This window comes from Tiliqua scincoides, chromosome 3, assembly GCF_035046505.1.
Source record: "Tiliqua scincoides isolate rTilSci1 chromosome 3, rTilSci1.hap2, whole genome shotgun sequence".
Classification (NCBI taxonomy): domain Eukaryota; kingdom Metazoa; phylum Chordata; class Lepidosauria; order Squamata; family Scincidae; genus Tiliqua; species Tiliqua scincoides.
The window spans coordinates 33,990,625-34,017,248 of record NC_089823.1 but is presented as its reverse complement, the minus strand read 5'-3'; the positions used below and the strand labels follow the sequence as shown (position 1 = coordinate 34,017,248).

Genomic DNA, 26,624 nt, shown 5'->3' with positions numbered 1-26,624 from the left:
TCACCGCATCTCAAAAAAGACATAGTGGAAATGGAAAAGGTGCAAAAGAGAGCAACTGATTACGGGGCTGGGGCACCTTCCTTATGAGGAAAGGCTACAGCGTTTGGGCCTCTTCAGCCTAGAAAAGAGACGCCTGAGGGGGGACATGATTGAGACATACAAAATTATGCAGGGAATGGACAGAGTGGCTAGGGAGATGCTCTTTACACTCTCACATAACACCAGAACCAGGGGACATCCACTAAAATTGAGTGTTGGGCGGGTTAGGACAGACAAAAGAAAATATTTCTTTATTCAGCGTGTGGTCGGTCTGTGGAACTCCTTGCCACAGGATGTGGTGATGGCGTCTAGCCTAGAAGCCTTTAAAAGGGGATTGGACAAGTTTCTGGAGGAAAAATCCATTATGGGGTACAAGCCATGATGTGTATGCGCAACCTCCTGATTTTAGAAATGGGTTATGTCAGAATGCCAGATGCAAGGGAGGGCACCAGGATGAGGTCTCTTCTTATCTGTTGTGCTCCTGGGGCATTTGGTGGGCCGCTGTGAGATACAGGAAGCTGGACTAAATGGGCCTATGGCCTGATCCAGTGGGGCTGTTTTTATGTTCTTATGTTCATGATGGAACTCTGGGCAGCATGTATAGAGTGCTCAGGTGATCTCCCACCCAGGCACTTAAAAGGTATAGACCACTTTAGCTTCAACAAGGTTGCTGCATCCTCATGCCCCCAGACCTTCATGCCCTTTGCTCTGAGGGGTGTCATCTTTCCACTCTCTGATGGGTGTTACATTCCCAAGGCTGGAGAAAGTTTCCCAGATTGTGAGATCATAATAATTAAGGACTGTTCATGTTTACTTGATAAAGTCCCTGGCCATTCATTTGTTGTCCATAATGATCTAGACAGCCAACTTCACAATAATTTTAGGTCCCTTGTTTTTTCTTGTTGACTTGAAGTATGTATGAAGTGTTTCCACAAGTATGGAGGAAATTGTTTAGGAATCTCCTTTGCAGTGAAAAGAAATTGAAATGATAATTAAATCAATTAGAGCCCAATCCTTTGCATGTCTACTCAGAAGTCCCATTATAGTCAGTGGGGCTTACTCCCAGGAGAGTATGGATAGGATTGTAGCCTTACTTGGCCAACTGGTATAGAAGACTTCAAGATATTGTTGTGTCTAGGCTACTAAAAGGTTTTTTAATGGAGCTTTAAGAGTAACTGTTTGCCAGTACTTTCTTCAAAGATTTGACAGCTTTCAAGCTGGTGAAGATTTGACAACTATCAAACTGCTGAAAGTACAGTACAGCTATTTGCATCAACTACAGATTAGTTTTGTCGATTAAACCATTTCTGCCCAATGTTGCATATATGCAACAGGGACCAAATGCACCTGTGGGCCGGGCAAAAATGGGTTAATGTGAACAGTAAAATCCTTGCCTCTGTTTTGGCTAGCAGGTTGCAAAGAATGCTACCCATCCTTATGCACCCAAACTCAAGTGGGGTTTGTTCACAAGAAATAAGACCACCAGACTTTTAACAAATATTGTAACTTTCTCAGAAAAATGCACCAGATCCCTGAGCTGGCATAATCCTATATGGGAAAGGGAGGTATAGTGTGTGCAGAGGTCCACATTGCAAGATAAGACAAGGTATAAGGCAGTTGGTTGGATGTTGCTAAGGCATAGTGAGATCTGACACTCAGTGTGGAGTTTAAAAATCTCTGGAAGCAATCAACTTATTTTGTTCCTGTGCTTTACTAACCTACACTGCTTTGCTTCTGATGCTGTTTTGCTATTGCTGTTTGATCAGGGCCTCTTTAGTAGTTGAGTAGGAAAGCTACTTGACCTGAAGACAGCTGGCTAAGAGGGAATTGTGGTATTGTCGTACAGCCAACAGCAGCTGAGAGGATGCAGCTGTTCACAGCAGTTAAAATGACCTGGAGGTGTTTTGTTTTGTTTTTTTAATTTTAGGATCTGGGGTGTGAGGGGACTTTGAGGACTATAGTGGTCTTGAATCTGAAATGTCTCTATATGAAGTCATATTGGCAACTTACAATCTTAAAGAAGATAATTTACAAGTTTTCTTACCTATAATGATGGGTTTATATATGTTTTGTCTTGTGAGGACTGAAAATGTGTGTTAGAAGAGAAACTGGTTTGGTTTTTTATTTCTCAGATAGTTATCTTGGTACTCTGAAATAGACTTTTAGTAATAGGAATGGCAATAAGAGGATTTGCTACAACTTTTTAAAAATTAGTGTGTCACAGTAAAGAAAGAAAACAGTTCTCCATGGTTACTGACTGAATATGCTTATTTGTTTCGTATTTTCCAGAAACTGACCAAGGAGGAGTTCTGGAAGCTTGTGCAGCAGAGCTATGGATCTGAGTTAGGCTTGAACGTCGAAGAGATGGAAAGCATTTATTCATCCTCTGAGGAGAATGGACACTCAAGGTAAGAGGATACTTAAGATCATGTCTTTCACAAGATACATATTGCTGATATCTCATTGCACAAACCATTTGCAAAACTACTATTCAGTGTGTGCAGAGTGTTTTTATTTTGTGCTCTTTTTTCCTATATAACTATAAAGTGGGTATATCTTTAATTTGTCATTCTAATTCTAGTTTAGATTTTACTGCTTGCCCATAGCTTCTGAAAAGTTTGTACCCATAGCAGTCTTGCACCCTCAAGCACTAATATTTAAACTCTCTGTATGTGATTGGCTAACACATATGGTGAAAAATATGCATATTCAGTATGTACTTGGCAGTAGTGACATTGCCTACCATATGAACTTCCCACATAAGTGGATGATGCATAGGATAAAAAGCATTTAGTCTTGGGACAAATTCATACATTTTATTTGGCTGGAGATATGTACATTTACCCAGCTTGTGAGCAAAGTCTAATTGTTTGATCCCTGTAACATAAGAAGAGGAAATTCATGCCATACTGCAGATCGACTTCCATTAGAGCCAATGTCCATCTGTCAAGTGCCCTTGGCTCAAGTAAATTGATAGCATTTCAAGGATACCAGTGTCCTTAGCTAGTGCCGGAAATTCACTGCAAAGATCATGGGCACCAGGCATGATCAGTATGAAGACCATTCATAAGAACTTAAAAAGAGCCCCACTGGATCAGGCCAAAGGCCCATCTTGTCCAGCTTCCCGTATCTCACAGTGTCCCACCAGATGCCTCTGGGAACACACAAGACAACAAGATACCTGCATCCTGTTGCCACTGCCTTACACCTGGCATTCTGGTAGCCTAAAACCAGGCATATACCCATCTGCCTGTTCTGCCACCAAAGTATCACTACGGAAAGACCTGGTGTCTGAATTACAATTGATGGTGGACAGAAAAGGGCCTCACTATATTTTAAAATATTGTATAGACAGGTTCATATGGAAGTTGCTGGTACCTGAGAGCTGGTCACAAGCTGTACAGGGCTTGAAAAGATGAGCACCAGTCATTGGAATTGCACTCAGAAATACATTGAAACTCCAGTGTTGATGCATTCCCTTTGACCCATATTGGCCAACAGCCTAGTTGCTGTGTGTTAAAGTCTCAGAAGTTTTTGAAAAGTTAGTCTCACTGTCGAGCGCTGCTAGAATACCTGCAGATAAGGGTGCAATCCTAACCCCTTATGTCAGTGCTTTCCAGCACTGGCATAGCGATGCCAATGGGACATGTGCTGCATCCTGCAGTTGGGTGTCACTCATGGAGACCTCCTATAAGGAGAAGAATGTTTGTTCCCTTACCTCAGAGCTGCATTGCCCTTATGTCAGTGCTGGAAAGCACTGATATAAGGGGCTAGGATTGTGCCCTAAGTCTGTTAATGGCAGCATTGGAGAAGCAACTAGCATGGTTTTTGCCCCAAGAAACCCCAGAATTTGGTCAAAGCATGATTGCAAATCCCACATGGAGTGATTTTACTGATGTCGCTCATGGATTTGTTTTGCCATAGAACAATTGCATGTCTGGTACAGGCCTAAGATAGCCTGGGAACTTTTAAATAGTCCTTTGATTATTGAAAAAATAACTTCACTGGATAGCACTAAGTTGATGGAGATCTTCTGGATAGCACTGAGATTCCTTCTTTGCTACCATCACTGCCATAGAGTAAGTTCTAAATGTGCTTCTCCCTGACCATAGAGTAAGTTCTAAATGTACCTAGTGTGTAGTCGTATATAGTTTGTCATCTGCCAGCATACTTCAGGGATCTCTATTCAGTAGGAGAGGGTGCAGAGGGGCAGTTTTATCGATGGGCCAGATCACTTCTGAATTCCATAATGTGTCCAGGACTTTGCTAAGAGCACCAGATGTGCATCAGGAGACTTCCCAGGGGCACCTAGGAATCCTTCAAGATTCATCAGCTTCTGTCTGAATTTGCATATCTCGTCTGCAGAAAAAGGATGGTTACTGTAAGTCTAAATCCTGTCAGGGAGTACTCCTATCATGACAAGGGAGTCAACAAGAACTTCACCCCCAGGCCACTATTCAGGTGTGAAGATGTGAACAGTCAAGTTCAGGGTGTGACATGCCATGTATGTTAGGCTGAAGACAAGTTTGGACAGGCTCCTGTTGGCCAAGAAGTCATAAACCACACCAAATAAGGCAGCCTCAGCATTGATTAGATCCCCCAGAACAATCGTCCTGGAGATCTTCAACATCAGCTGTAAGACTACCACTCTCAGCTCAGTCACAGAACAGGATAGTTGGTTCACTACCAGATTCCTTACTCTGTCCCTAGAGTGCAACAATGGGTACAAGCTCTAAGAACTAATGCCTGACTAGACAGGAAGCCCTGAGAGGAAATGGAATCCCTACAGACCATAGTGACACCTTCTCCCTGACCAACCATTCTCAGATTGCCTATATGTGAGAGAGATTTTATTAATAGTGGAGCTTTTATCACTTTGGAGCCTTTCTGCTTCACCTCAAGAACTGAGGATGATTCCTATGTGTGAAGGTTTGCCTCATTGCAATTTCAGCTCAATATTTTCTTTATTTGCTGTTGAAGAAGTTATAGAAGAGACTTGTGAACCTTTACCTGCCAACATGGCCTTAGATACTTCATTTGAATCTATTTTTGGTATTGTATGAATTGGTGGTGAGACCTTTCTTGTTCATGGCAACCTGTGATGTTTCACTGATTTTCTTGTGACACCATCCTTAATAAAAATTTCAGGAAGCAATGAGGTTGGTGTCCACAGTCTGCTTTTAGGAGGACTTGAGCATAAATAGTTCACCTTTTTTAAAAATTTTGTTTTTCTGTATTTTTAACCAAGTCAACAAATGACAAGGACTCCACACTCTCTCTTGTTGTCTGGTAATTCCACAACCAATCATAAAGATGGTTGCTGACACTCTCCTCTATATTAACCATGCATGGAAGGAGAACATTACTACTTTCCTCCTGGAACAAACAGGGCTCCTCAGGGGGGAAAAAAAAATCAGAGGGGGCAAGGCTAAGTTTATAATGGTGCTCCCATCTCAGTAGTTTGGCTACTTGGTTTCCCCAGAGATGCTTGAAGTAGATCATACAATTTGTGCTACAAAACTTGAACGTGAGTCCCTTCCAAAATCCTCTGTGAGAAATGGCATGCCCAGAATAGAAGAATGAAAAGAAGCTCCCTGGTTATTGGAATTGACTTTTTGGGAGTATTACATGGTGAAAATGCAGATCTGATCAAATGCTGAAGTGGCTCAATTACTACTTCAAAGCCAGTCTGGGATGAGAATCCTCTTCACCTTCCTCCATTGAAGGCACCTAATCAGTTACTCAAATGAGGGGCTTCACAGAAATGTGAAGAAGGAAATCTATTTCCTGGATTGTCTCTGTTGCACATCCTGCCATAGAGGGGTTGAATTATCTGCTTTCCCCCCTAACTTCCTTAATGTTAAGCAGGGGGCTGAGTGAGAGGGCATATGCATTTAAGATATAGTTGTGCTTGGGCATAGGACAGTAGGCCCATTGGTTTTTGTCCAAGCCATAGTGCCTCCTTCTGTTCAGTCTCCACAGGAGATGGTCAGAAAACAAACAGGTAAGCAAATCCATTTCTTACTTAATCTGCTAAACAGTATTTTCTTCATCTTTAAGAGGAAGCCAGGTTTTAATATCCTTTGACAAATTTTTGGAAAGTCAGTATTTCTCTCAGAGATGAGAAGAAATTGTTTGCAAGTACCACAATATCTGTAATGGCAGGGATCTGTTCCTCTGAAGCTGAGTGCTGTGCAAAACAGTGCTAAAGGAGTCTCCATTGCAGTAAATGGGAGATGATTGGCCCCGCCCTACTTGGTATGCACTTTGCTCCCATTGTCTGCAATGGCTGTCAATCAATCTGGAATTACGAGTACTGTAACTAAATGGCACTAAAGGAGGCTGCTTATGAGAGGCATTACTGTAGATTAGCTATAGTATGTTGCTAAAATATTGCACTCAGTGCTTTAAAATCTAAAATGCTAAACTATTAACAATGCCTGAAAAAACTGCTGTTTGCGTTCGACAGATCTAGCCTTTGTGATGAATCTCTGGAGAAGGATGAAAAGCCATCTAGAACAGTTGGTGTAACTCGAGAACCCACAGCTCAGATATTTGAAACAGAGTCTCTTAATGGAAGCATACTGACTGAAGTAAGCTGCGAAGAAGTCTTTTCTGCTCTTAATGTTGAATTCCCAGCTTATGCTGTAATTGAATGCATGAATTTTTATTGTCAAAATTATGAAGCCTCTTTTATATTTTTTTAATTCCCAAAAGTGTTTTTAAAACTCTTATTTCGTTATCATTGACTGATACTGTAAGATAATCCATACTTTCCATGTTGGATGAGCTGAGACTGATTGCAACTTGCTAGAAAGCACTGCGTTTTTGGATGAGCTGAGATTTTCCTATTCATCATCTCATTTGAGGTGTTTAATGCTTAACTATAATTTCCTTATAAATGATCTGAAATCCCAATATTTGCTTAACAGTTCAAAGTGTTAGTTCAGTTAGGATTTGTAATGCCCCCGTCTTCTTTCAATTCAATGTTCCCTGCTTTCTTTCTTGGCATGGAAACTACTGCCATTTCATTACTATATATCTGAAGATCTCTTGGTATTTTAAAAATACATCAACATTCTGTTCAGTGCCTGGTTTTAATTTTAGAATTCCCAAAGCTCCAGTGCTAAACCAAATATGAAAGTGACAACTTTACTTCAGTGATTGTTGCAATAAGTGATATTTATGTACAGGTGCAGCCTATTTATCCACAGATTTTTTTATCTGCAGATTTGTCTCAATTCGAATGAGGTGGGGGAAACTGAAAGTTACACGCATCTTTGCCTCCTTTGCCCTGTGCTGGCATATCGATCCATTTCCAGGCAGCCCAAAACACTGCAGAAAGGCTCAGGCTCGACCAGGCAGGGAAATAGGCCTGAAGCCATGGAAGAGGTTCCCCTTGCGAAGGAACAGTAACACTCTTGGAGCCCCTGAGGCTGAAGAGGGGAAGGGGGGGCAGAAAACCTCTGTAGCAAGAACATGTGCAGCAAGGTGGAGCGCTCTCTCATAAGAACAGCGCCACTGGATCAGGCCATAGGCCCATCTAGTCCAGCTTCCTGTATCTCACAGCAGCCCACCAAATAAAAAGAGCCAGGGAGCACACCAGATAAAAAGAGACCTCATCCTGGTGCCCTCCATTGCATCTGGCATTCTGACATAACACATTTCTAAAATCAGGAGGTTGCGCATAACATCATGGCTTGTACCCTGTAATGGATTTTTCTTCCAGAAACTTGTCCAATCCCCTTTTAAAGGCGTCTAGGCTAGACGCCATCACCACATCCTGTGGCAAGGAGTTCCACAGACCAACCACACGCTGAGTAAAGAAATATTTTCTTTTGTCTGTCCTAACCCGCCCAACACTCAATTTTAGTGGATGTCCCCTGGTTCTGGTGTTATGTGAGAGTGTAAAGAGCATCTCCCTATCCACTCTGTCCATCCCCTGCATAATTTTGTATGTCTCAATCATGTCCCCCCTCAGGCGTCTCTTTTCTAGGCTGAAGAGGCCCAAACTCCGTAGCCTTTTCTCATAAGGAATGTGCCCCAGCCCCGTAATCATCTTAGTCTCTCTCTCTTGCACCTTTTCCATTTCCACTATGTCTTTTTTGAGATGCGGCGACCAGAACTGGACACAATACTCCAGGTGTGGCCTTACCATAGATTTGTACAACGGCATTATAATACTAACCGTTTTGTTCTCAATACCCTTCCTAATGATCCCAAGCATAGAATTGGCCTTCTTCACTGCCGCCGCACATTGGGTTGACACTTTTATCGACCTGTCCACCACCACCCCAAGATCTCTCTCCTGATCTGTCACAGACAGCTCAGAACCCATCAGCCTATATGTGAAATTTTGATTTTTTGCCCCAATGTGCATGACCTTACACTTACTGACATTGAAGTGCATCTGCCATTTTGCTGCCCATTCTGCCAGTCTGGAGAGATCCTTCTGGAGCTCCTCACAATCACTTCTGGTCTTCACCACTCGGAAAAGTTTGGTGTTGTCTGCAAACTTTGCAACCCCACTGCTCAACCCTGTCTCCAGGTCATTTATGAAGAGGTTGAAAAGGTCCCAGGACAGATCCTTGGGGCACACCACTTTTCACTTCTCTCCATTGTGAAAATTGCCCATTGACACCCACTCTGTTTCCTGGCCTTCAACCAGTTCTCAATCCATGAGTGGACCTGTCCTCTCATTCCCTGACTGTGGAGTTTTTTCAGCAGCCTTTGTTGAGGGACCTTGTCGAATGCCTTCTCTCTCTCTCTCTCTCTCTCTCTCTCTCTCGCACACACACACGCATGCACGCAGGGCCAAGTGCGGTAGCAACAGAGGGGATTGCTTTAAAAAACCCAGGGAATGTTTGCTGAATTCCCCCCCCCCCAGATGGTGCAGGCAGTCACGGACACAAGCAAGCCTTCCCAGCAAGCAAAGCATGAGATTTAGGCTACAATTCTCTCCACACTTTCCTGGGAGTAAGCTCCTTTGACTATAATGGGGCTTACTTCTGAGTAGAAACGAATAGGACTGGACTCTTAAAACCTGTGAAAGGGGGAGGTGAAGGAGTGAAGGGGAGGGGATTGATAACAGCTGCCTTAGTTTCCTTCCAGCCCCAAGTGTCAGGCTGCAGTGTATTTGTGTAACTCTATGGAATTTAGCACAAAAAACAGGTTTTTTGTTAATCTCAACCTGTCACTAAACGGAACTAATGCGGATAAATAGGCTCCACCTGTAGCTTTTTATGTCACAAAGTTGAAACACTTGTAGATATCTCGGTATTCCTTGCAATCAATATTTATTTTACAAATGAATAGCCTCCTTTTCCATTCTAATAATGAGATGCTCAGTGCAGTCATCACATTAAAACAATATAGGTCAATAACTTTGTCCCCCTGTTAGATAGGTGAGGGACTAAGTTCAGTTCTTCCTGGGTGTTCATTTATGAGTTCCAGGTTTGAACTTGGAACTTCCTGGCTCATTATTCATTGTGTCACCTGACATATTATATCAGCTCTTTATAAAAATTGCACAATAGCGGTGTTTGTTGATTGGCACCTATAAATCTGGAAACAGGTGTTTTATAGAATCTGTTACGGGCAACATATGGCAGTACTGATTTATTCAAGAGTTGTCGCTGTCATTTTTGGAAGCTGTTCTTTTTCACAAGATGGAGCAGTTCTCTCTCACAGTGGAAGGGAACCAAGAAGCCTGGGACTGTGAATTGTCATGCTTCTTTCTGAGCCACATTTCTTTGTAAAATCAGCATGATGATAAGGGGCACAATTAATGTTATAACTGCTTGTGTCTCTCTCTAGGGGGCTGAGCCAGAGCAATGTTGCTGTGAAAAACAGGGCAGGAGAAGTTCTCTGCCTGCTGAAAGAAAGTCCTCTGATGTAGCGCAACACAAATTTTCATTGCAGCCACTGGATCTAAATAAGAGTTTTCCTCCAGAGAAGAGCAGTGCCTCAGAAAGTGATCGAGAAGGTAAATAGTTTCCATTTAATAAATACAAATCCCTTAACAGGGATGTGTAAATCAATAGTCCAGTCTTATGGCCTAACTGTGTTGGCAGCTGGTATTAGTCATTGGTGCCGGTCTAACATAGTGGTGTATAATACTATGCATTTGCAACACTTTTATAGAAAGTATAAGAATTGTATTAGAAACTATTGCTATGCTAATTTTTATAACAGCCTCTGACAATTCTACAACCATTCAGCAATTATGAAGATGTTTGCTGACAATCTTCTCCGTATTAGCCACGCATGGAAGGCACCAATCAATCCAGAGTGATGGCAGGCACACTGGAGGATGATATGAACCTCTCCCACTTATGGTGCACAAGCCAAGTCCCAGGAACAACTCATAATACGATTTCTGCTAGAATCCATCAAACAAACAAATGGCAATTAGCTGCTGCTCCAAGCCACCAGGGATTTAAATTATTATTATTATTATTATTAACAGTATTTATATACCGCTTTTCAACTAAAAATTCACAAAGCGGTTTACAGAGAAAAATCAAATAACTAAATGGCTCCCTGTCCCAAAAGGGCTCACAATCTAAAAAGATGCAAAAGAATACCAGCAGACAGCCACTAGAACAGACAGTGCTGGGGTGAAGTGGGCCAGTTACTCTCCCCCTGCTAAAAAAAGGAGCACCCACTTGAAAAAGTGCCACTTACCCAATTAGCAGGGGTAATGTTCTTGTAGTTGAAACACAGCCCGCGGCAACAATCATGCATCCCTTTTTCCAGTAAAAAGATAGAAATAGGAAAGGAAGGATTACTGTTCTCCTTGCGGGATTTTGCCAACTCTGTAGTCCACTGGTTAAGAAGAGATCTGAATCATGTAGAACTAATAGGTTTCACATTCCACCATGTCTGTGCCCAGTTCCTTGCTATTTGTATATAAATGGTATACCACAACACACACTTACGTTGGTGTCTGTGTAAGAGGAACAAATGGTCATCTGGAGCTGTTCCACAGATTCTCACGAGAGTTTTATATATACAGTATGCTACCTCAGTTGTGGACCTGGCCCCTGTGCTGCCCCGGGTCACAGGACTGCAACCTGCTGTCCCCGTTCCCCCGAGGATACTTACCTAGCTCCAAACAGAGCTTTGCACGATGTTCCTGGGCACTCCAAAAGTCTTCTGGGGCTTTTGGAGAGCTGTTAAACAGTACTTCCAGTTTTCCGATGAAAACCAGACATACTGTTTAAGGGCACTCTGGAGGCCTCAAAAAGCTTTCAGTGTCCACAGATGCAGTATGGGATTTGCCTGCCCCGGAACAGTTCTGGAGGGCAGACTGAGGTGACAGCAGCAGTGTGGCAGGCATGGCGGTGCTGCCCCCACAGGGCTCAAAGATGTGGCTCCTGGGGACTCCCCACAGGACTTTCAGTGTGCTACCTGTTGGTGTAATGTTATGCTGGTGCAGGGGGCTCTGGCCAAGCATTGAATTCTGACTCGGTTCTGCTCTTCCCTTGCCTTGGCCCACTTTTGTCCCTTGTACTGGTGGTGGGATGCAGAAAAAGGGGTGCAAAGTCAACTGGGCACAACACCCAGCCTTTTCTTCCTAGCTCTTAAGAACATAAGAACAGCCCCACTGGATCAGGCCATAGGCCCATCTAGTCCAGCTTCCTGTATCTCACAGCGGCCCACCAAATGCCCCAGGGAGCACACCAGATAACAAGAGACCTCATCCTGGTGCTCTCCCCTACATTTGGCATTCTGACTTAACCCATTCCTAAAATCAGGAGGTTGCGCATACACATCATGGCTTGTACCCCATAATGGATTTTTCCTCCAGAAACTCATCCAATCCCCTTTTAAAGGCGTCTAGGCTAGACGCCAGCACCACATCCTGTGGCAAGGAGTTCCACAGACCGACCACGCGCTGAGTAAAGAAATATTTTCTTTTGTCTGTCCTAACCCGCCCAACACTCAATTTTAGTGGATGTCCCCTGGTTCTGGTATTATGTGAGAGTGTAAAGAGCATCTCCCTATCCATTCTGTCCATCCCCTGCATAATTTTGTATGTCTCAATCATGTCCCCCCTCAAGCGTCTCTTTTCTAGGCTGAAGAGGCCCAAACGCCGTAGCCTTTCCTCATAAGGAAGGTGCCCCAGCCCCGTAATCATCTTAGTCGCTCTCTTTTGCACCTTTTCCATTTCCACTATGTCTTTTTTGAGATGCGGCGACCAGAACTGGACACAATACTCCAGGTGTGGCCTTACCATCGATTTGTACAACGGCATTATAATACTAACCGTTTTGTTCTCAATACCCTTCCTAATGATCCCAAGCATAGAATTGGCCTTCTTCACTGCCACCGCACATTGGGTTGACACTTTCATCGACCTGTCCACCACCACCCCAAGATCTCTCTCCTGATCTGTCACAGACAGCTCAGAACCCATCAGCCTATATCTAAAGTTTTGATTTTTTGCCCCAATGTGCATGACTTTACACTTACTGACATTGAAGCGCATCTGCCATTTTGCTGCCCATTCTGCCAGTCTGGAGAGATCCTTCTGGAGCTCCTCACAATTACTTCTGGTCTTTACCACTCGGAAAAGTTTGGTGTCGTCTGCAAACTTAGCCACTTCACTGCTCAACCCTGTCTCCAGGTCATTTATGAAGAGGTTGAAAAGCACCGGTCCCAGGACAGATCCTTGGGGCACACCGCTTTTCACCTCTCTCCATTGTGAAAATTGCCCATTGACACCCACTCTCTGCTTCCTGGCCTCCAACCAGTTCTCAATCCATGAGAGGACCTGTCCTCTAATTCCCTGACTGTGGAGTTTTTTCAGTAGCCTTTGGTGAGGGACCGTGTCAAACGCCTTCTGAAAGTCCAGATATATAATGTCCACGGGTTCTCCCGCATCCACATGCCTGTTGACCTTTTCAAAGAATTCTATAAGGTTTGTGAGGCAAGACTTACCCTTACAGAAGCCATGCTGACTCTCCCTCAGCAAGGCCTGTTCGTCTATGTGTTTTGAGATCCTATCTTTGATGAGGCATTCCACCATCTTACCCGGTATGGATGTTAGGCTGACCGGCCTATAGTTTCCTGGGTCCCCCTCTTTCCCTTTTTAAAGATCAGTGTGACATTTGCTATCCTCCAATCTTCTGGCACTGTGGCCGTTTTGAGGGACAAGTTGCATATTTTAGTCAAGAGATCTGCAACTTCATTCTTCAATTCCTTAATAACCCTTGGGTGTATGCCATCAGGGCCCAGTGACTTATTGATCTTTAATTTATCAATGAGGTCTGAAACATCTTCTCTTTTAACCTCTATCTGACTTAACTCCTCGGTTAGGAGGGGCCGTTCGGGTAGCGGTATCTGCCCGAGGTCTTCTGCCGTGAAGACAGATGCAAAGAACTCATTTAATTTCTCTGCCATCTCTAAGTCTCCTTTTATCTCCCCTTTCCCTCCCTCACCATCCAGAGGGCCAACCGCTTCTCTGGCGGGTTTCCTGCTTCTAACATATTTGAAGAAGCTTTTATTATTCCCCTTAATGTTGCTGGCCATGCGTTCCTCATAGTCTCGCTTGGCCTCCCCTATCACCTTCTTACATTTCTTTTGCCACAGTTTATGTTCCTTTTTATTCTCTTCATTAGGGCAAGACTTCCATTTACGGAAGGAAGCTTCCTTGCCCTTCACAGCCTCTCTAACTTGGCTGGTTAGCCATGCGGGCACTCTCCTGGATTTAGTGGAACCCTTCTTTCTTTGCGGTATACACCTCTGCTGGGCCTCTATTACTGTTGTTTTAAGCAGCCTCCATGCACTCTGGAGAGACTGGACCCACTCTTCTCTTCCCACTCTGTTTTACTGCTCATACATGGGTTAATAGGGGTGCCTGATGAATGCATATGCCAAGGAAATAATTTTCTTGAAAATTTTGAATTATTTTCTACAAGTTAATTTGATTTGAAAAGGAGTTCTGCCCGTCTAGCTGCACCTAACACCATCCTTCAGTTGCTATAATCTGACTTACTATATTGCTTGTTTATATTGACATTAAGAAATGAGTTTGGCAAAAATGCTTTATTTGATATTGGATCTTGCAAATTGATATAGAAGGTATACTCATCACTTGGCAGTGGCTTTGGAATAGAAATCTATTTTGAAATAAAACATTTGTTTCCAAGTAGACAAGATTCCTTTAAAAGACCCATCCACTTTTTTGTACTCATTTTTGTAAATCTTAAGAATACATAATCGCAGGGCAAAAATCAAGATATATTCTAATCTATGTGGCACCCACTTGATTTTTAGTATGAATTCTTTTTTACAGCCATTCCTCTATTCTAGACACAGTATGGCTGATTTGTTTTCTAGTCTCTGGCTCTTTAAAATCCTAAAAAGAAACATGACAACTTTGTTTCCTTTCATTCTGTCTTTCTTGCATTGTAAAGGCCTTCCCATAATGTTACTGAGGAACTTTCTTATCTTGACCACCTGGGAAACTGGCTCCATTCAGGGCCACATGACCATCAGATAAAATCCTTGACTGAATTGATTTTCTGGTGCTGAAAATCACCAGAAAAATTAACTGAAGAAGAGCTAATCTTGCATGCTATGTGCTAAAGTGCTATGTGCATTCTAGTGTTTGGCAGTCACTGCAAATGTTCAAAATGTGACATTTACATTGGTGTGCCAAAAGCTTGATCCTGCATATGGAGGCAGATGTGTGTGGCTGGAGTGACTGGAAGTGGCTTTGAGTCTTCTGTAGCTATGATGTGTCTTGAAGGTTGCATAAGCTAGCTCTCAAAGAGCAAAAGGAAATGTGGCAAAGAGTTTAAAGGAAGCTCTGAAATGCTCATCCCAAGCTTGGATTTGGAACTTGTAAAGAACGGGAATGCCACTGCCGCAATATGGTAAACCGTGTCAAGTGGGTAATCCTGCTTCTTTCCTACATATGTGCCTACTGAGAAGTGACCACATGGGTGTGTAAGTGCAAAGGATCTGCACAGAGATTCATTGGACTGGTTCAGATGACCAAACAAATTGTATGTTGTTTTGGTTGCGAATGCCACTTGAAGTTTTCTCAGCTTACACGTTTCCTTCTTTCCTTACTACTTCAGTTCACACACTGTCAACACCCTTATACATTTTTAAATTGTGACTTGACCAAACCAAGGGCAATGGTTTAACTATAGCTCACATACCAGAATGTGAAACAAATTTGATTCTTGTTTTATGTCTTGGCTTGTTATCTATAGTTAAACCATCTCCTGTGCATTCAGACAAGCTGCAGTTCTGTTATTTTAGTGAACTAAGATGTCTACATTGGAGGTCAATACTGGAGCTCGGAGGAGCAAGGTGGGAGGGAGAGTGCAGGCTCAGGTGGCCTGAAGCTGTATTCTGGCCTGCTGGATTCTACTTCCAGGGTCACTGAAATACATAGAAGTTCTTCTTGAACCAAACTTGAATTTGATAAAGATAATAATTTACTTAGCTGTGTATATGCATGCACACACATTTGATACATGTTGAACACTCTAAACTTGCAAGTGCTGCAAGAAAACATCTACTTTTGTTGTGATTCTTTGTAGTGAGTTTCAGTAAAGCAATAGTTCTGGTATAGCGAGTATGAGAGTGAATTTGTACATTGTACATCATATCCATTTCCATCAATTATGTAGGTCAACATTTGCCTGTAATTACCGTACCTGGATATTTTGAGAAGTTACAGTCCTTATCTATTGTTAGAATTCAGAACAGAATAATATAGATAATACAGTGTCATCTAATTTCACTGTGCAGCATTAGCATTTCAGCAGTCATTATCAGACAGATGCTATTGTATAAATTCTGCATTCCGTTTTTCAGCATCAGGGACAGAAGGAAGAATCTGCTTCTTTCTTCCCCACAGGAATACATTAAGTCCAGCTTCTTTGCCCTTCTCTTCTAGTCTTTTGGGAATTAATGGCCCAATCCTAAACTGGCTACTGCTGGTGGGATGGGCACACACAGTGTCGCAAATATGCTGTAAGACATGTGACAGTGTGAAGGATCATTTGGTCAGGTAGGCCCTCTGGTAAGGCCACGTAGGCCCTCTGCTGGCTGGTGGGGGAGGGCAGAAGGGGAAGGGCTGGGAAGGGGGCAGATCAGATCTGCCATAGCATATCCTTCTTCCTGCACTAAAGCCCAACACAGGATGACTTTGATTTGTGCCAGCAATGTCCCTGGCACATCTTTGAGTAGTGCCATTGCAGCTGCTGGAACTTTACCCGGGGTAAGGGGACAAATGCCCCCTTACTTTGAGGAGATCTCCAGCAGCCACAGTTTCCACACTGGGTTGATGGAGGATACCCAACTTTGTCTGCCCACTCAATTCCATTGCTGCTGCTGCTCCTCTCACTTCCTGGATTGAAAAAGAAAGAGGGGAATTGAGCAGAAGAGAAAACGTTTTTTTCTCCCTCCCCTTTATTGTGAACAGTAATATAACAAAACAGAAGCAGTGAGAACCATAAAATGAAATAAATGAAAAAGGAGAAGAAGAAAAAACATACACTCACACAATATACTCAATAAACATACAAATACATATGTATTATGCATAATATACTCGGTAAACATTCAATCCATGACACATGTAGTAATAAACAGTCTATGCATAAGCTGCTAAAAAGGCTTCCAAATATCCAAAAATATATCCATACACAGTTGTTTTCTATAAGCCATAGATTCAAGTGTTGATAATTAAAGGTGCTCAGTCCTTTGAAGAATAGTTCGTGGGCACATATCTTTCCAGTATGTCAATATGGCTTTTAGCTACAGTAAGGACACAGAGTCTGGTTCCGTTGTCCTGCAAATATCGTCCACAAAGTAAGTGAATAATTCAAAAGAACCTAAGTGCCCACAAATAACTATTACTGTAATGCACAATTAATGCAGCAAATAACCCCCTCCCTAAAGGGTAGTATCACTGTACAGGATGGGAACATATGCCTAAATAATGCTTCAGAGTCTCTGCAATGCCAACAATTAGATTCTTTGGCAAGCCTTGTTATAAAGGCGTTGTGGTGTCCAATAGACTCTAAGAAAGTTTTTTTTTTTGTGCTGAATCCATCACAGTTTAAGATCCATAGATGATAAGGTTATAGTGACTAGTGCTGTTTCCCACTATGTAATGTAAAACAGGTTATGTAAAACAGGATGTTCCAACTCTTTATTCCAAGTCTCCCTAAGGGCCCAACCCCATTCAACCTTTCAGCAAAGATGAAGACCTTTCAGTGCAGCCCTGAGGTAAGAGAGCAAATGTTCCCTTACCTTGAAGAGGCATCTGTGATTTTTTTTCCCCCCTACCACAGGATGCAGTGCATGCCCTGTTGCCGCTGTTGCATCAGTGCTGGAAAGCTGGGTAGGATTGGGCTCTAAGATTAATTTAGGTGACATTAGGTACTTATTTATATTGTAGGCTCCATTATTATTATTATTATTAACAACAGTATTTATATACCGCTTTTCAACTAAAAGTTCACAAAGCGGTTTACAGAGAAAAATCAAATAATGGCTCCCTGTCCCAAAAGGGCTCACAATCTAAAAAGATGCAAAAAGAACACCAACAGACAGCCACTAAAAAAGACACTGCTGGGGTGAGGTGGGCCAGTTACTCTCCCCTTGCTAAAAAGAGGAGCACCCACTTGAAAAAGTGCCTCTTGCCCAATTAGCAGGGGTAAATTGTTTGTTTATCTCTGTTGATTCAGTCTGCATTACGAGAATTGGAGGTAGTTGAAAAAGGAAGAGAAAATATACAACTGTAGCCCACAACTCTCCTCTCCATACTTTATTTTTGCTCCATTCCCCCTTTCCTTTTCCAATCCAGAGAGTGGGAAAAGCAGGGGTAAGGATCACTAAGTAAGGAGGGATTGCATTTGGCACAGCTCCTTGAGTCTTGAGCTAGCTGAGGGCTTAGTTTTTAAACTCTCAAGTTTTGTCTGCTGTGATTTTGTTGGTTTTAACATGTTTTTGATTGTATAGTTTTGTTTTATTTGATTGTAAGGCACTTTGAGCATGAAGGGAGTAGGCAGGATTAAAAAAATGCATGCTAAATAAATATGGTAATAGAGAATGTTATCTTTCCCATTCCATAGGTTTATGAAGTTGCAGCTCTGTATTAGGCTTCACTAAATCCAGCTTCACTCTTATTCCTGCTCTTTCGTATTGTGGTATACGTATGGCAGAAAATAGTTCATGCTAACTTTGAGTATAGAAAAATATTTTTCCTGTGTAAAAATGGGCAATTCAGTATTATGTGTGATCCTGAAAAGGCCCATTAAGGCCCATTTTTATTTGGACTATAATGTGTCGTATGCTATAGTATACCATAAAGTTATAGGCAATTAGTTTTTCTTTAACCTCTACTTTGTATCCTTCTTTTCACCCCCTTAGCTGATGACAACGTTCCTGAGAGCGATCTCCTTGGAAAACTCTTCATTAATCGAGTTTTCCACATCAGCGCAGACAGAATGTTTGAAATGCTTTTCACCAATTCCCTTTTCATGCAGAGATATCTTAGTACTAGAAATATAAGAGGTAAAACATTATTCCTTTAAGTATGTACACTGAAAAATATGATACTCTTCTGGGAAGGCTCTATTAAGAATATATACCATTTTTCAAAAAGAGTAGTTCACAAAGTGGATTACATAGTAAAATAAAAATAAATAATCTATTCACTGTCATGCAAGATGGGAAGAAAAAAACAAGTAACTTCAGAAGTTTTATTTGAGCTCCTGTTTAATACCTTTCCCAGTTTGCCTTTGGCAGTTGAATATACAATATTTTTCATTAGTTCTTGTAACAGTTTAAGTGAGTGCTTGTCTCTAATTGGCTGTGTCCCCTTGTATGACTTTTTTCAGATGCAGAGACTTGATCTGAGGCTGTTTCTGCACTAGCACAGTGTTTTAAGAGTGCATTTTGCCAATAGCCCCAAGAATTTATTCATTTATTTTCAGTCTCTTAGGGTAAAACTACTCATTACAACAAACTCTGAACTACTACCTAGTGTGCCATGTTGAGTTCTCTTCCTCCATTACCTATTAGTAAAGCTTACCCATGTTCTGACATCATAGTGTTGCATGTTTCCCTGACTTCCTGCACCGCGTGATTGGCTTGTGCTGATGGTGTAGGACAGTGGTTTTCAAACTTCCTGGGAGCTTTATTCCAGGGGTATGTCTTTGTACTTCAACTTCCTGATAGCCACAAACCCCTCTCATGCCCCTCCCCCCGCATCCCGTTTGTCTCACCACTGCTCCCTATTCAACTTCCTGAAACACACAAACCCCTCTCGTGCCCCTCCCCCTGCATCCCGTTTGTCTCACCAACAAAGCGACTGTACCACACAAAAAAGGAAGGAAGACCTCGCATTGATACGAGCAAGACCCGGGATCAGAGAAAAGTGGAGGAATTTGCACGAGCGCTTGAGGAATCTCTTCCAGGCCCGGTCGATGCAAACGCATCCAACAGATGGGAACATTTCAAGAATGCCGTTTACAACAACGCCTTGTCCATATTTGGCAAGAAGACCAACAAGACGGCAGACTGGTTTGAAGTCCACTCTGAGGAGTTGACACCAGTCATTGAGGAAAAGAGGAGAGCTCAAGCAGCATACAAGGCCTGTCCCAGTGAGCGCAACCTGCAGGTCCTCCAAGCTGCTCGCAGCAAAGTCCAGCAGACTGCCAGGAGATGTGCTAACGACTACTGGCTCCAGCTCTGTTCCGAGATACAGATAGCAGCTGACACGGGCAACATCAAGGGGATGTATGACGGTATCAAGCAGGCCCTAGGTCCAACACAGAAGAAAATTGCCCGTCTGAAGTCTGCCGCAGGCGAGGTCATCCAGGATCGGGCGCAGCAGATGGAATGCTGGGTGCAGCACTACTCTGAGCTATATTCCTGAGAAAATGTAGTCACCGAAGAAGCGCTGAACAACATTGAATGCCTGCCTTTGCTGGAGGAGCTTGACAGTGAACCAACCCTAGAAGAACATCACGTGGCCTTGGACTCCCTTGCCTTTGGCAAGGCACCTGGAAAAGACAGCATCCCTGCTGAAGTCCTAAAGTGCTGCAAAGAGATCATCGTCACTGAGCTGCATGAAATCCTTTGTCTCTGCTGGAGAGAAGGTGGAGTACCTCAAGACATGAGGGATGCAAACATCATCACGCTGTACAAGAACAAAGGCGACAGGGGTGACTGCAACAACTACCGTGGCATCTCTCTCCTTAGCGTTGTAGGAAAGCTGTTTGCCCAAGTTGTACTAAAGAGGCTCCAGGTACTTGCAGAGAGCATTTATCCAGAATCACAGTGCGGATTCCAAGCCAGCAGGTCCACTACTGATATGGTATTCTCCCTTAGACAACTGCAGGAGAAATGCAGGGAACAGCCACTCCTTATAGCCTTCATAGATCTCACGAAGGCTTTCGACCTGGTCAGCAGGGACGGCCTCTTCAAGATTCTCCCCAAGATCGGATGTCCACCCAGGCTCCTCAGCATCATCAGAACCCTGAGAGCATATATGTTTAATTTAAAAATAGCCCCCCTTCCCCCCAGGGGCACAATCCTGGGGATCGCTTCACTGCTTTCCCCCTGCTTTCCCCCTGCCCCTTAAAGGGAACAGGTCATCGTTACATGAGCTGGTGGGTTGCGACCTACCAGTTTGAGTACCACTGGTGTAGGGAAATGCACAGCATGACATTGGACGGCACAGATAAGTTTTACTATACTTGACAAAGGGGTGGGAGAAAGAGTGAGATTTGTAATTTTATTCATCACATAATATTTATTTAGATTCTGTATCAACCCCTTGGAACAGAGATGCCGGAGGGAATCAACTGAGGACCATGACTTACACCATTGAACTTAACAATCCACTTATTGCTGGAAAATTCACAAATGCAACTGAAAAGCAGGTACAGCATTATACTGAATTTTTCCTTTGGCAACTATATCCTTATCGCCAGTTCTTTAAAAGATGTTTTCCTGTCAGAGGGAGAGCATACTTTGGGTGTACCTTACTGTCAGAACACTTGTCTGAATTGGATATACTGAAAAGATTTTTTTCATCCATCTTGCCAGGATGTACACACATCCTGGCTAGTAACATGTTGTCTTCTGGCAAACTAGTCTGAGTGAGAGGGTGTGAGCCAACAACTCAACCTTCACCATCTTCACCAACATTGCCAGCACATTCTTTTGCCTCAGAATGCCTTATAAGGCAGTGGTTTTCAAACTCTCAGGGAGAGTTTGAACTGCAGTAAGTTCTTTTTTGGGGGAAGGCAACGATGCAATCTCTAGGATCACATCGCTCAAGGGGCTGCAGGGACTGGGATGTACTCACCAGTCCCTGCAACAGCCTTCCTGGGGTGTGGGGAGCCTTGCGCAGGGCTCCCCAGGTCTTGAAAAGTGAAAGCGCATTGATCATGCTCCACTTCCACAAAACTGGAAGTGGAGTGCGATCGCTGCACTTTCACTTTTCAAGACCTGGGGAGCCCTGCAGACCCTCGCGCAGGGCTCCCTGCACCCCTGGGAGGCTGCTGCAGGGACTGGTGAGTACATCCCAGTCTCTGCAGTCGCTTTCCTGGGGATTGCATCGCTGCCTTCCCCCCCCCCCCCGTCCTCACCCCTTAAGGGGAAAGTGGCCAGGGCTCACAGGTCCCAGTTTGAAAACCTCTGCTATAAGGCATTAAAAACAAAACCTCTGGTTTCCCTCAAGAAACTGGAAGTTGCATTTTTTTTTCAGATGGAGCGAGGGGTCCCACAGGTGGCCCGCGAATCTGACTTGTGGCTAACGGAAACATTGAAGTATGTTGCATGATGCCCTTGATGCAAAATAGGAAGAAAAGAAAACATGTATATGCTTAAAATGTCTTGATTGTTTCTAGATCCTGTATAAGCGGAGCCACAAGGGTCAGTCATATCGGATAGACGCAGAGGTGATGACACACGATGTGCCGTATCATGATTACTTCTACACTGTGTCTAGTTACTGTATCACCCGCCTGTCCAGTCAGAAGTGCAGACTCCGGTGAGACATTTCATTTATCATTTGAGAAGAAAATGGAAGGCTGGTAAAAAGTTGCTAGCTAGCTGCTTAGTCGGTGGTGTAGCTAGCCACCCTGGAGCCCAGGGCAAAATAAAAAATGATGCCCCCATGTCACACCCGGAAGTGATGCCACTTCTGGGCGTGATGTCACACCTGTGGTCTAAAAATAATTGAAAAATCCACTGCCTTCCTCCACCCTGGTCTCACTCCTGCTCGTCCCCCAAGAGGTGCAAGTAACAATTGGAGTCTCTGGCTGCTCACTTCCCTTACTCCAGCACTTTTTGCAAGAGGCGTGAGCTGCAATTGTGGGGGGCGCAGTTGTGTGGGCGGGCAGCCAGACTGTTGCCCCCGGGTAGCCTGTAGCCCAGTGAAATTGCTACCCCTGTATCCCCTCCAGCTACGGCCACTGCTCACAGTATGGTTCTTCTGCACAGATTTCCTTCTGTTAAGATGAGGTTGAGTTGAAGATGTCATAAAACTGCCATCTTTCTCTCTTTGTTTTGGTAGTTCGAATATGATCTGTTGACAGAAATAAGCATTTACTACTTATGTTTTTTCTTGCAAATATTGAATACATACATAAACAGGAGCTGTGGGGTTTTGTTGATCTTTTCAATAGAATTCTGAACCAGGTTATAGTTGGTGGTATGATTTATAATATCCTTTTAAAGCTGGTGGGTGTGCACTGGTATCATTTAATGCACTTCATACAATAAAGAGCTATTAAGTGACTAAGTACATTGTGGGTTTCCTCCTCCGGCTTTCCCTGCTTGAGTGTATAAAGTGTCACCTTAGTGACCATGCCTTTGCACATGTACCCAGCTTGTTGCTTTGAATTACAAAGGCTGAAAGCTCTCTTTCCATTGAGTGAAAAGGCAGGCCCCTGCTCTGAATGTTGAATTCCAGTCTGTTGCTAGCTTTGTTGTTCTTTTGCTGTAGGATTTCTTCAGATGTGAAATATAAAAAGCAGCCATGGGGACTTGTCAAGAATATAATAGAGAAGAATACATGGGGTGGGATACAGGAAAATTTTAAGCAACTTGGTAAGTGTTTGTGTTTTTACAACCAGAATTCAATAGTGTTGGTTGTCCTCCTCCTTTTGCTGGATCCAGAGTGTGTGAATGGCTATGATATTTTACTAGTCAAAGTGGCCCTTTTAATGTCACTTTCCTCCAAATTATTGCTAAGAACCATATTGAGCCCATATTGTTTGAAGCAGTTTGTTCATTTTCTTTATCACATTAGTGCCCTGACCTTTTATAGTTTCTCAGGCAGGTGAATCTATTCCTATGCACCTCCTGAACAAGCATGATGGGGGGATCCTTCTAGTAAAAGTACCACAGGATATTATTAACTCAAAAATGGAGCTTTTAAATGCAACAAGGTCATTAATGGTTGGCTTGTCTCCAGTATTTACACCACAGTAGGGGGATTAGAATGTTGTTTTGTTGTTAATCATCTGTTCTTGCACAACTTTTTGCAGTAACTTGGAATTAGGGCAGTAACAGAACTGTATCTAGCCTCTCCCAAAATACTACCATATATCACCATGAAATATAGTTTGTTTAGGCACTTCAGCCTTCAGTGTGACATTACTCACTGCTAGCATCACATATTGGCCCAATTACAAGTCTGTTTTACTGGATTTCTCTCTCCATTTGCCTCCTTGAAAGCAACATTTCGTTGGCAATATATCATGTACTTTTTTCTCCAGTCAGACTTTACCTTCTAAAGATGGTAAACTATGCCAAGATGAAATGTGTATATACATTCTAAATTTCTAGGGCTTAACATGAACCAAGAAAAAAAAAATGTGTTTCATTTAAATTACAGAGTCAGAACTGCTAATGGAGGAGTATGCAATAAATAAACCTATAGAAGATCCAGCAAAACTTGTCCTGAGGAGAAGGAGATGGACTTTACAGCGCAATATGGGCGAGATGCTTCCTAAACGCTCTTCACAGTACTCTTCTGGGGACACAGTTTCAACTTCCCGTGGTGATGTAGGTGTGTACAATAAGCAGAAGGTTTTTTTTGTTTTGACTATTAACCAAACCAAAGGAATTTCAGGGGTACAAGTGTGTCAGATCCAAAGTAATATCACACATATTCTCAGCTCATGTGCACTTCACACAGAGTCAGTCTGGGATATCCCAAGCTTTGCATGGGATAAACATGGTGTGGTCTGCATAAGTGAAATGCTACTGTTGGCTTGCAAAACCCTGTGCAAAGTTGTGCCTTTTCCATGAAGCTGTCTTGTATTGGATCAGATCTTGCTCAGTATGATCTCTAACTTGGTGGACAGCAGCTCTTCAAGGTTTCAGACAGGGGTCTTTCCCAGCCATACCTGGAGATGCTGCCAGGAACAGAATCTGGGACCTTCTGCATGCAAAGCATATGCTCTACCACTGAGTGAAGAACCTTCTTTTTCTACAGGTCTTGCCTCCCATGCTCCCACCCACATGAACTTGGCCTGTGGAAAGTTGCTATGCACACAGGCTCTGGAAATAATTTTCAGTTAGGCCATTTCTGTCCAACGTTGCATTTACACAACAGGGATCAAATGGGTACACCTGTGGGCTGGATTAAGACTAGTTGGTTATATTCCCTGTTTGTATGAAGCATACAGTTTGTAAATGGAATGTCTTTTACTTTAAAGAACTAAGAACTGTACTTGTAGGTTTTGGAACATTTCTGACTGAGCTTAATTCACTTAAACTGTATTTGTGCTTAGTCTAATGTAGCTGTTGTGTGGCCTGTACTGGAAAATTTGCAGCATATTCCTGGTCAGATAGGATAGGAGACCAAAGTCTTTATCTCTGGAAATTTGCAAATCAAATCATTTAGGTTTCATTTTCTGAATATCTGCACTAACTGCTGGGTACATTTCATTATTTACGTGGCTGACTTATTTTTTTCTCTACTCTCCTGTACCCACCATCCAAATGTTGTTTTTCTGAAGTTAGCTTAGCAAGCTAACAGTCTTTTTCAAGCTCATGATGGTTACATTGAATTTCTGGGATAACTAAGCTCTTCTTGCTGCTGCATATTTGCCCTTTCAGAATGCTAGCTGTACCAGACTGGGACTTGCATATTGCCATGCAACGGCTGCTTTAGAAGGCTGAATACTGAGAAGACCATATGGCACAAGAAAGATGAATTAAGTGAAGCAACTTAAATGAGTAAATGCTGAACTGATAGTGCATAGCTTCCATTCAGGAAAAACACTGTTGAGTGTGTCACAAATGACTGTACTGGTTAATGCTGACAACGCTTTCAGTCATTTTTAAGTTGTTTTCTTGAATCTTAATCGCCCCTCTCCAGTGCTCCAAGTTTCAAAATGAGTGTGTGTAGCTTAGTGCATGCTGCAACCATACTACATATTCCTCAGCCAGGACAGGAAATTTGAATATTAAAAAGATTTGTAGAGGCTCAGCTGAAGTACAGAATGCTAGGTTAAGAGATGTGGTGATGGGCAACACTTTTGTTTGAGGGGTCCCCAAGGAGGCAATTTGACTTGGTGGCCAAGGAAGCAATAAAGTAGGCATATGGATTTGTTACTATCATGCGTTGTGATGGTACTTGTTGAGATTTAGAAAGAACTAAGTAGATGGGTGGAAGCACTGGCTTATCTGAGGGGATCGGGGGGGCAAATGTCCTGGGCAGCACTTGCAGGGGGCGCTGCTGCAACCCTCCCCCTGGTGGAATTCTTTTTCTTTTTGGGGGCCCCAAACATGCCCAATTTTGAGGCCTTAGAAGGTATTTTAAGAGCCGGGGAAGCAGCCCATGGTCTCCCCAGCCCTCAGAAGGCCTTCCGAGGCTTTAGAAATGCCAAAAACAGTACTTCGGGCCATTTTTCGGGTGACGGCAGCATTTTATGGTCCTGTGTTTGCAATTGGGTGGAAGAGCACACCCAGTGCTGGTGTCATTCTCTAAGTCAAGAACATACTTTATACTTATTGTCATTAGAATGCCTGAAGCTGTGTTGCCTGGGTCTGTTTTGGGAAACTTTTGATCTGTGTTGCCTTTGAAATATGTGTCCTTGGTCCTATTTCCACAGCTAATGTGAACTTTTCATAATTTCTACATATGAGGATATAGTGGGGAGGGTGTCCCTTGGGATGATTGAGCAGCACTTTTATATCGCTCTCTATCAGCTTCCCCCACCACCACCTCTGTCTTTTGTGTGGTATTGGAAAGGTACAGTCTCATGGAATGGTACAGTTACTTGTAGTGAACAAAACTTGCACAAGAATACAATTAATTCAGAAATTATGTCAAAGTAAAACCCTTTGAGTCAATCAAAAAAGCAGCTTATCCCACAGATTTGGAGTTGTGCCCAAAGGTAGCAAAGGAGTGGAAAAATCATAAAGATGTGGCAGGAGCCATCTATATGCCACAGCTATAAAAGATCTCAGATTAATGTAAGAGTTCACACTAAAATTCTATATAGTCCATTGCAGTGGTGGAAGTTTGACGTTTTTGATCTGGGCCAACATTTCCTGTAGGAGTAGACAACCTACAGCCT

At 42.9% G+C, this 26,624-nt stretch overlaps 1 protein-coding gene across 1 annotated transcript in view; it reads left to right on the top strand.

The window, feature by feature from the left end:
• Positions 1 to 26,624, top strand: part of GRAMD1C (GRAM domain containing 1C) — a 72,891-nt gene that overhangs the window by 40,457 nt on the left and 5,810 nt on the right. Inside the window, exons 7-14 of the mRNA XM_066621259.1 lie at positions 2,329 to 2,447; positions 6,509 to 6,632; positions 9,856 to 10,024; positions 18,445 to 18,588; positions 20,842 to 20,963; positions 21,936 to 22,078; positions 23,036 to 23,139; positions 23,930 to 24,103. Coding sequence (XP_066477356.1) covers positions 2,329 to 2,447; positions 6,509 to 6,632; positions 9,856 to 10,024; positions 18,445 to 18,588; positions 20,842 to 20,963; positions 21,936 to 22,078; positions 23,036 to 23,139; positions 23,930 to 24,103 — 1,099 coding nt within the window. The remainder of the gene's footprint in view (positions 1 to 2,328; positions 2,448 to 6,508; positions 6,633 to 9,855; positions 10,025 to 18,444; positions 18,589 to 20,841; positions 20,964 to 21,935; positions 22,079 to 23,035; positions 23,140 to 23,929; positions 24,104 to 26,624) is intronic.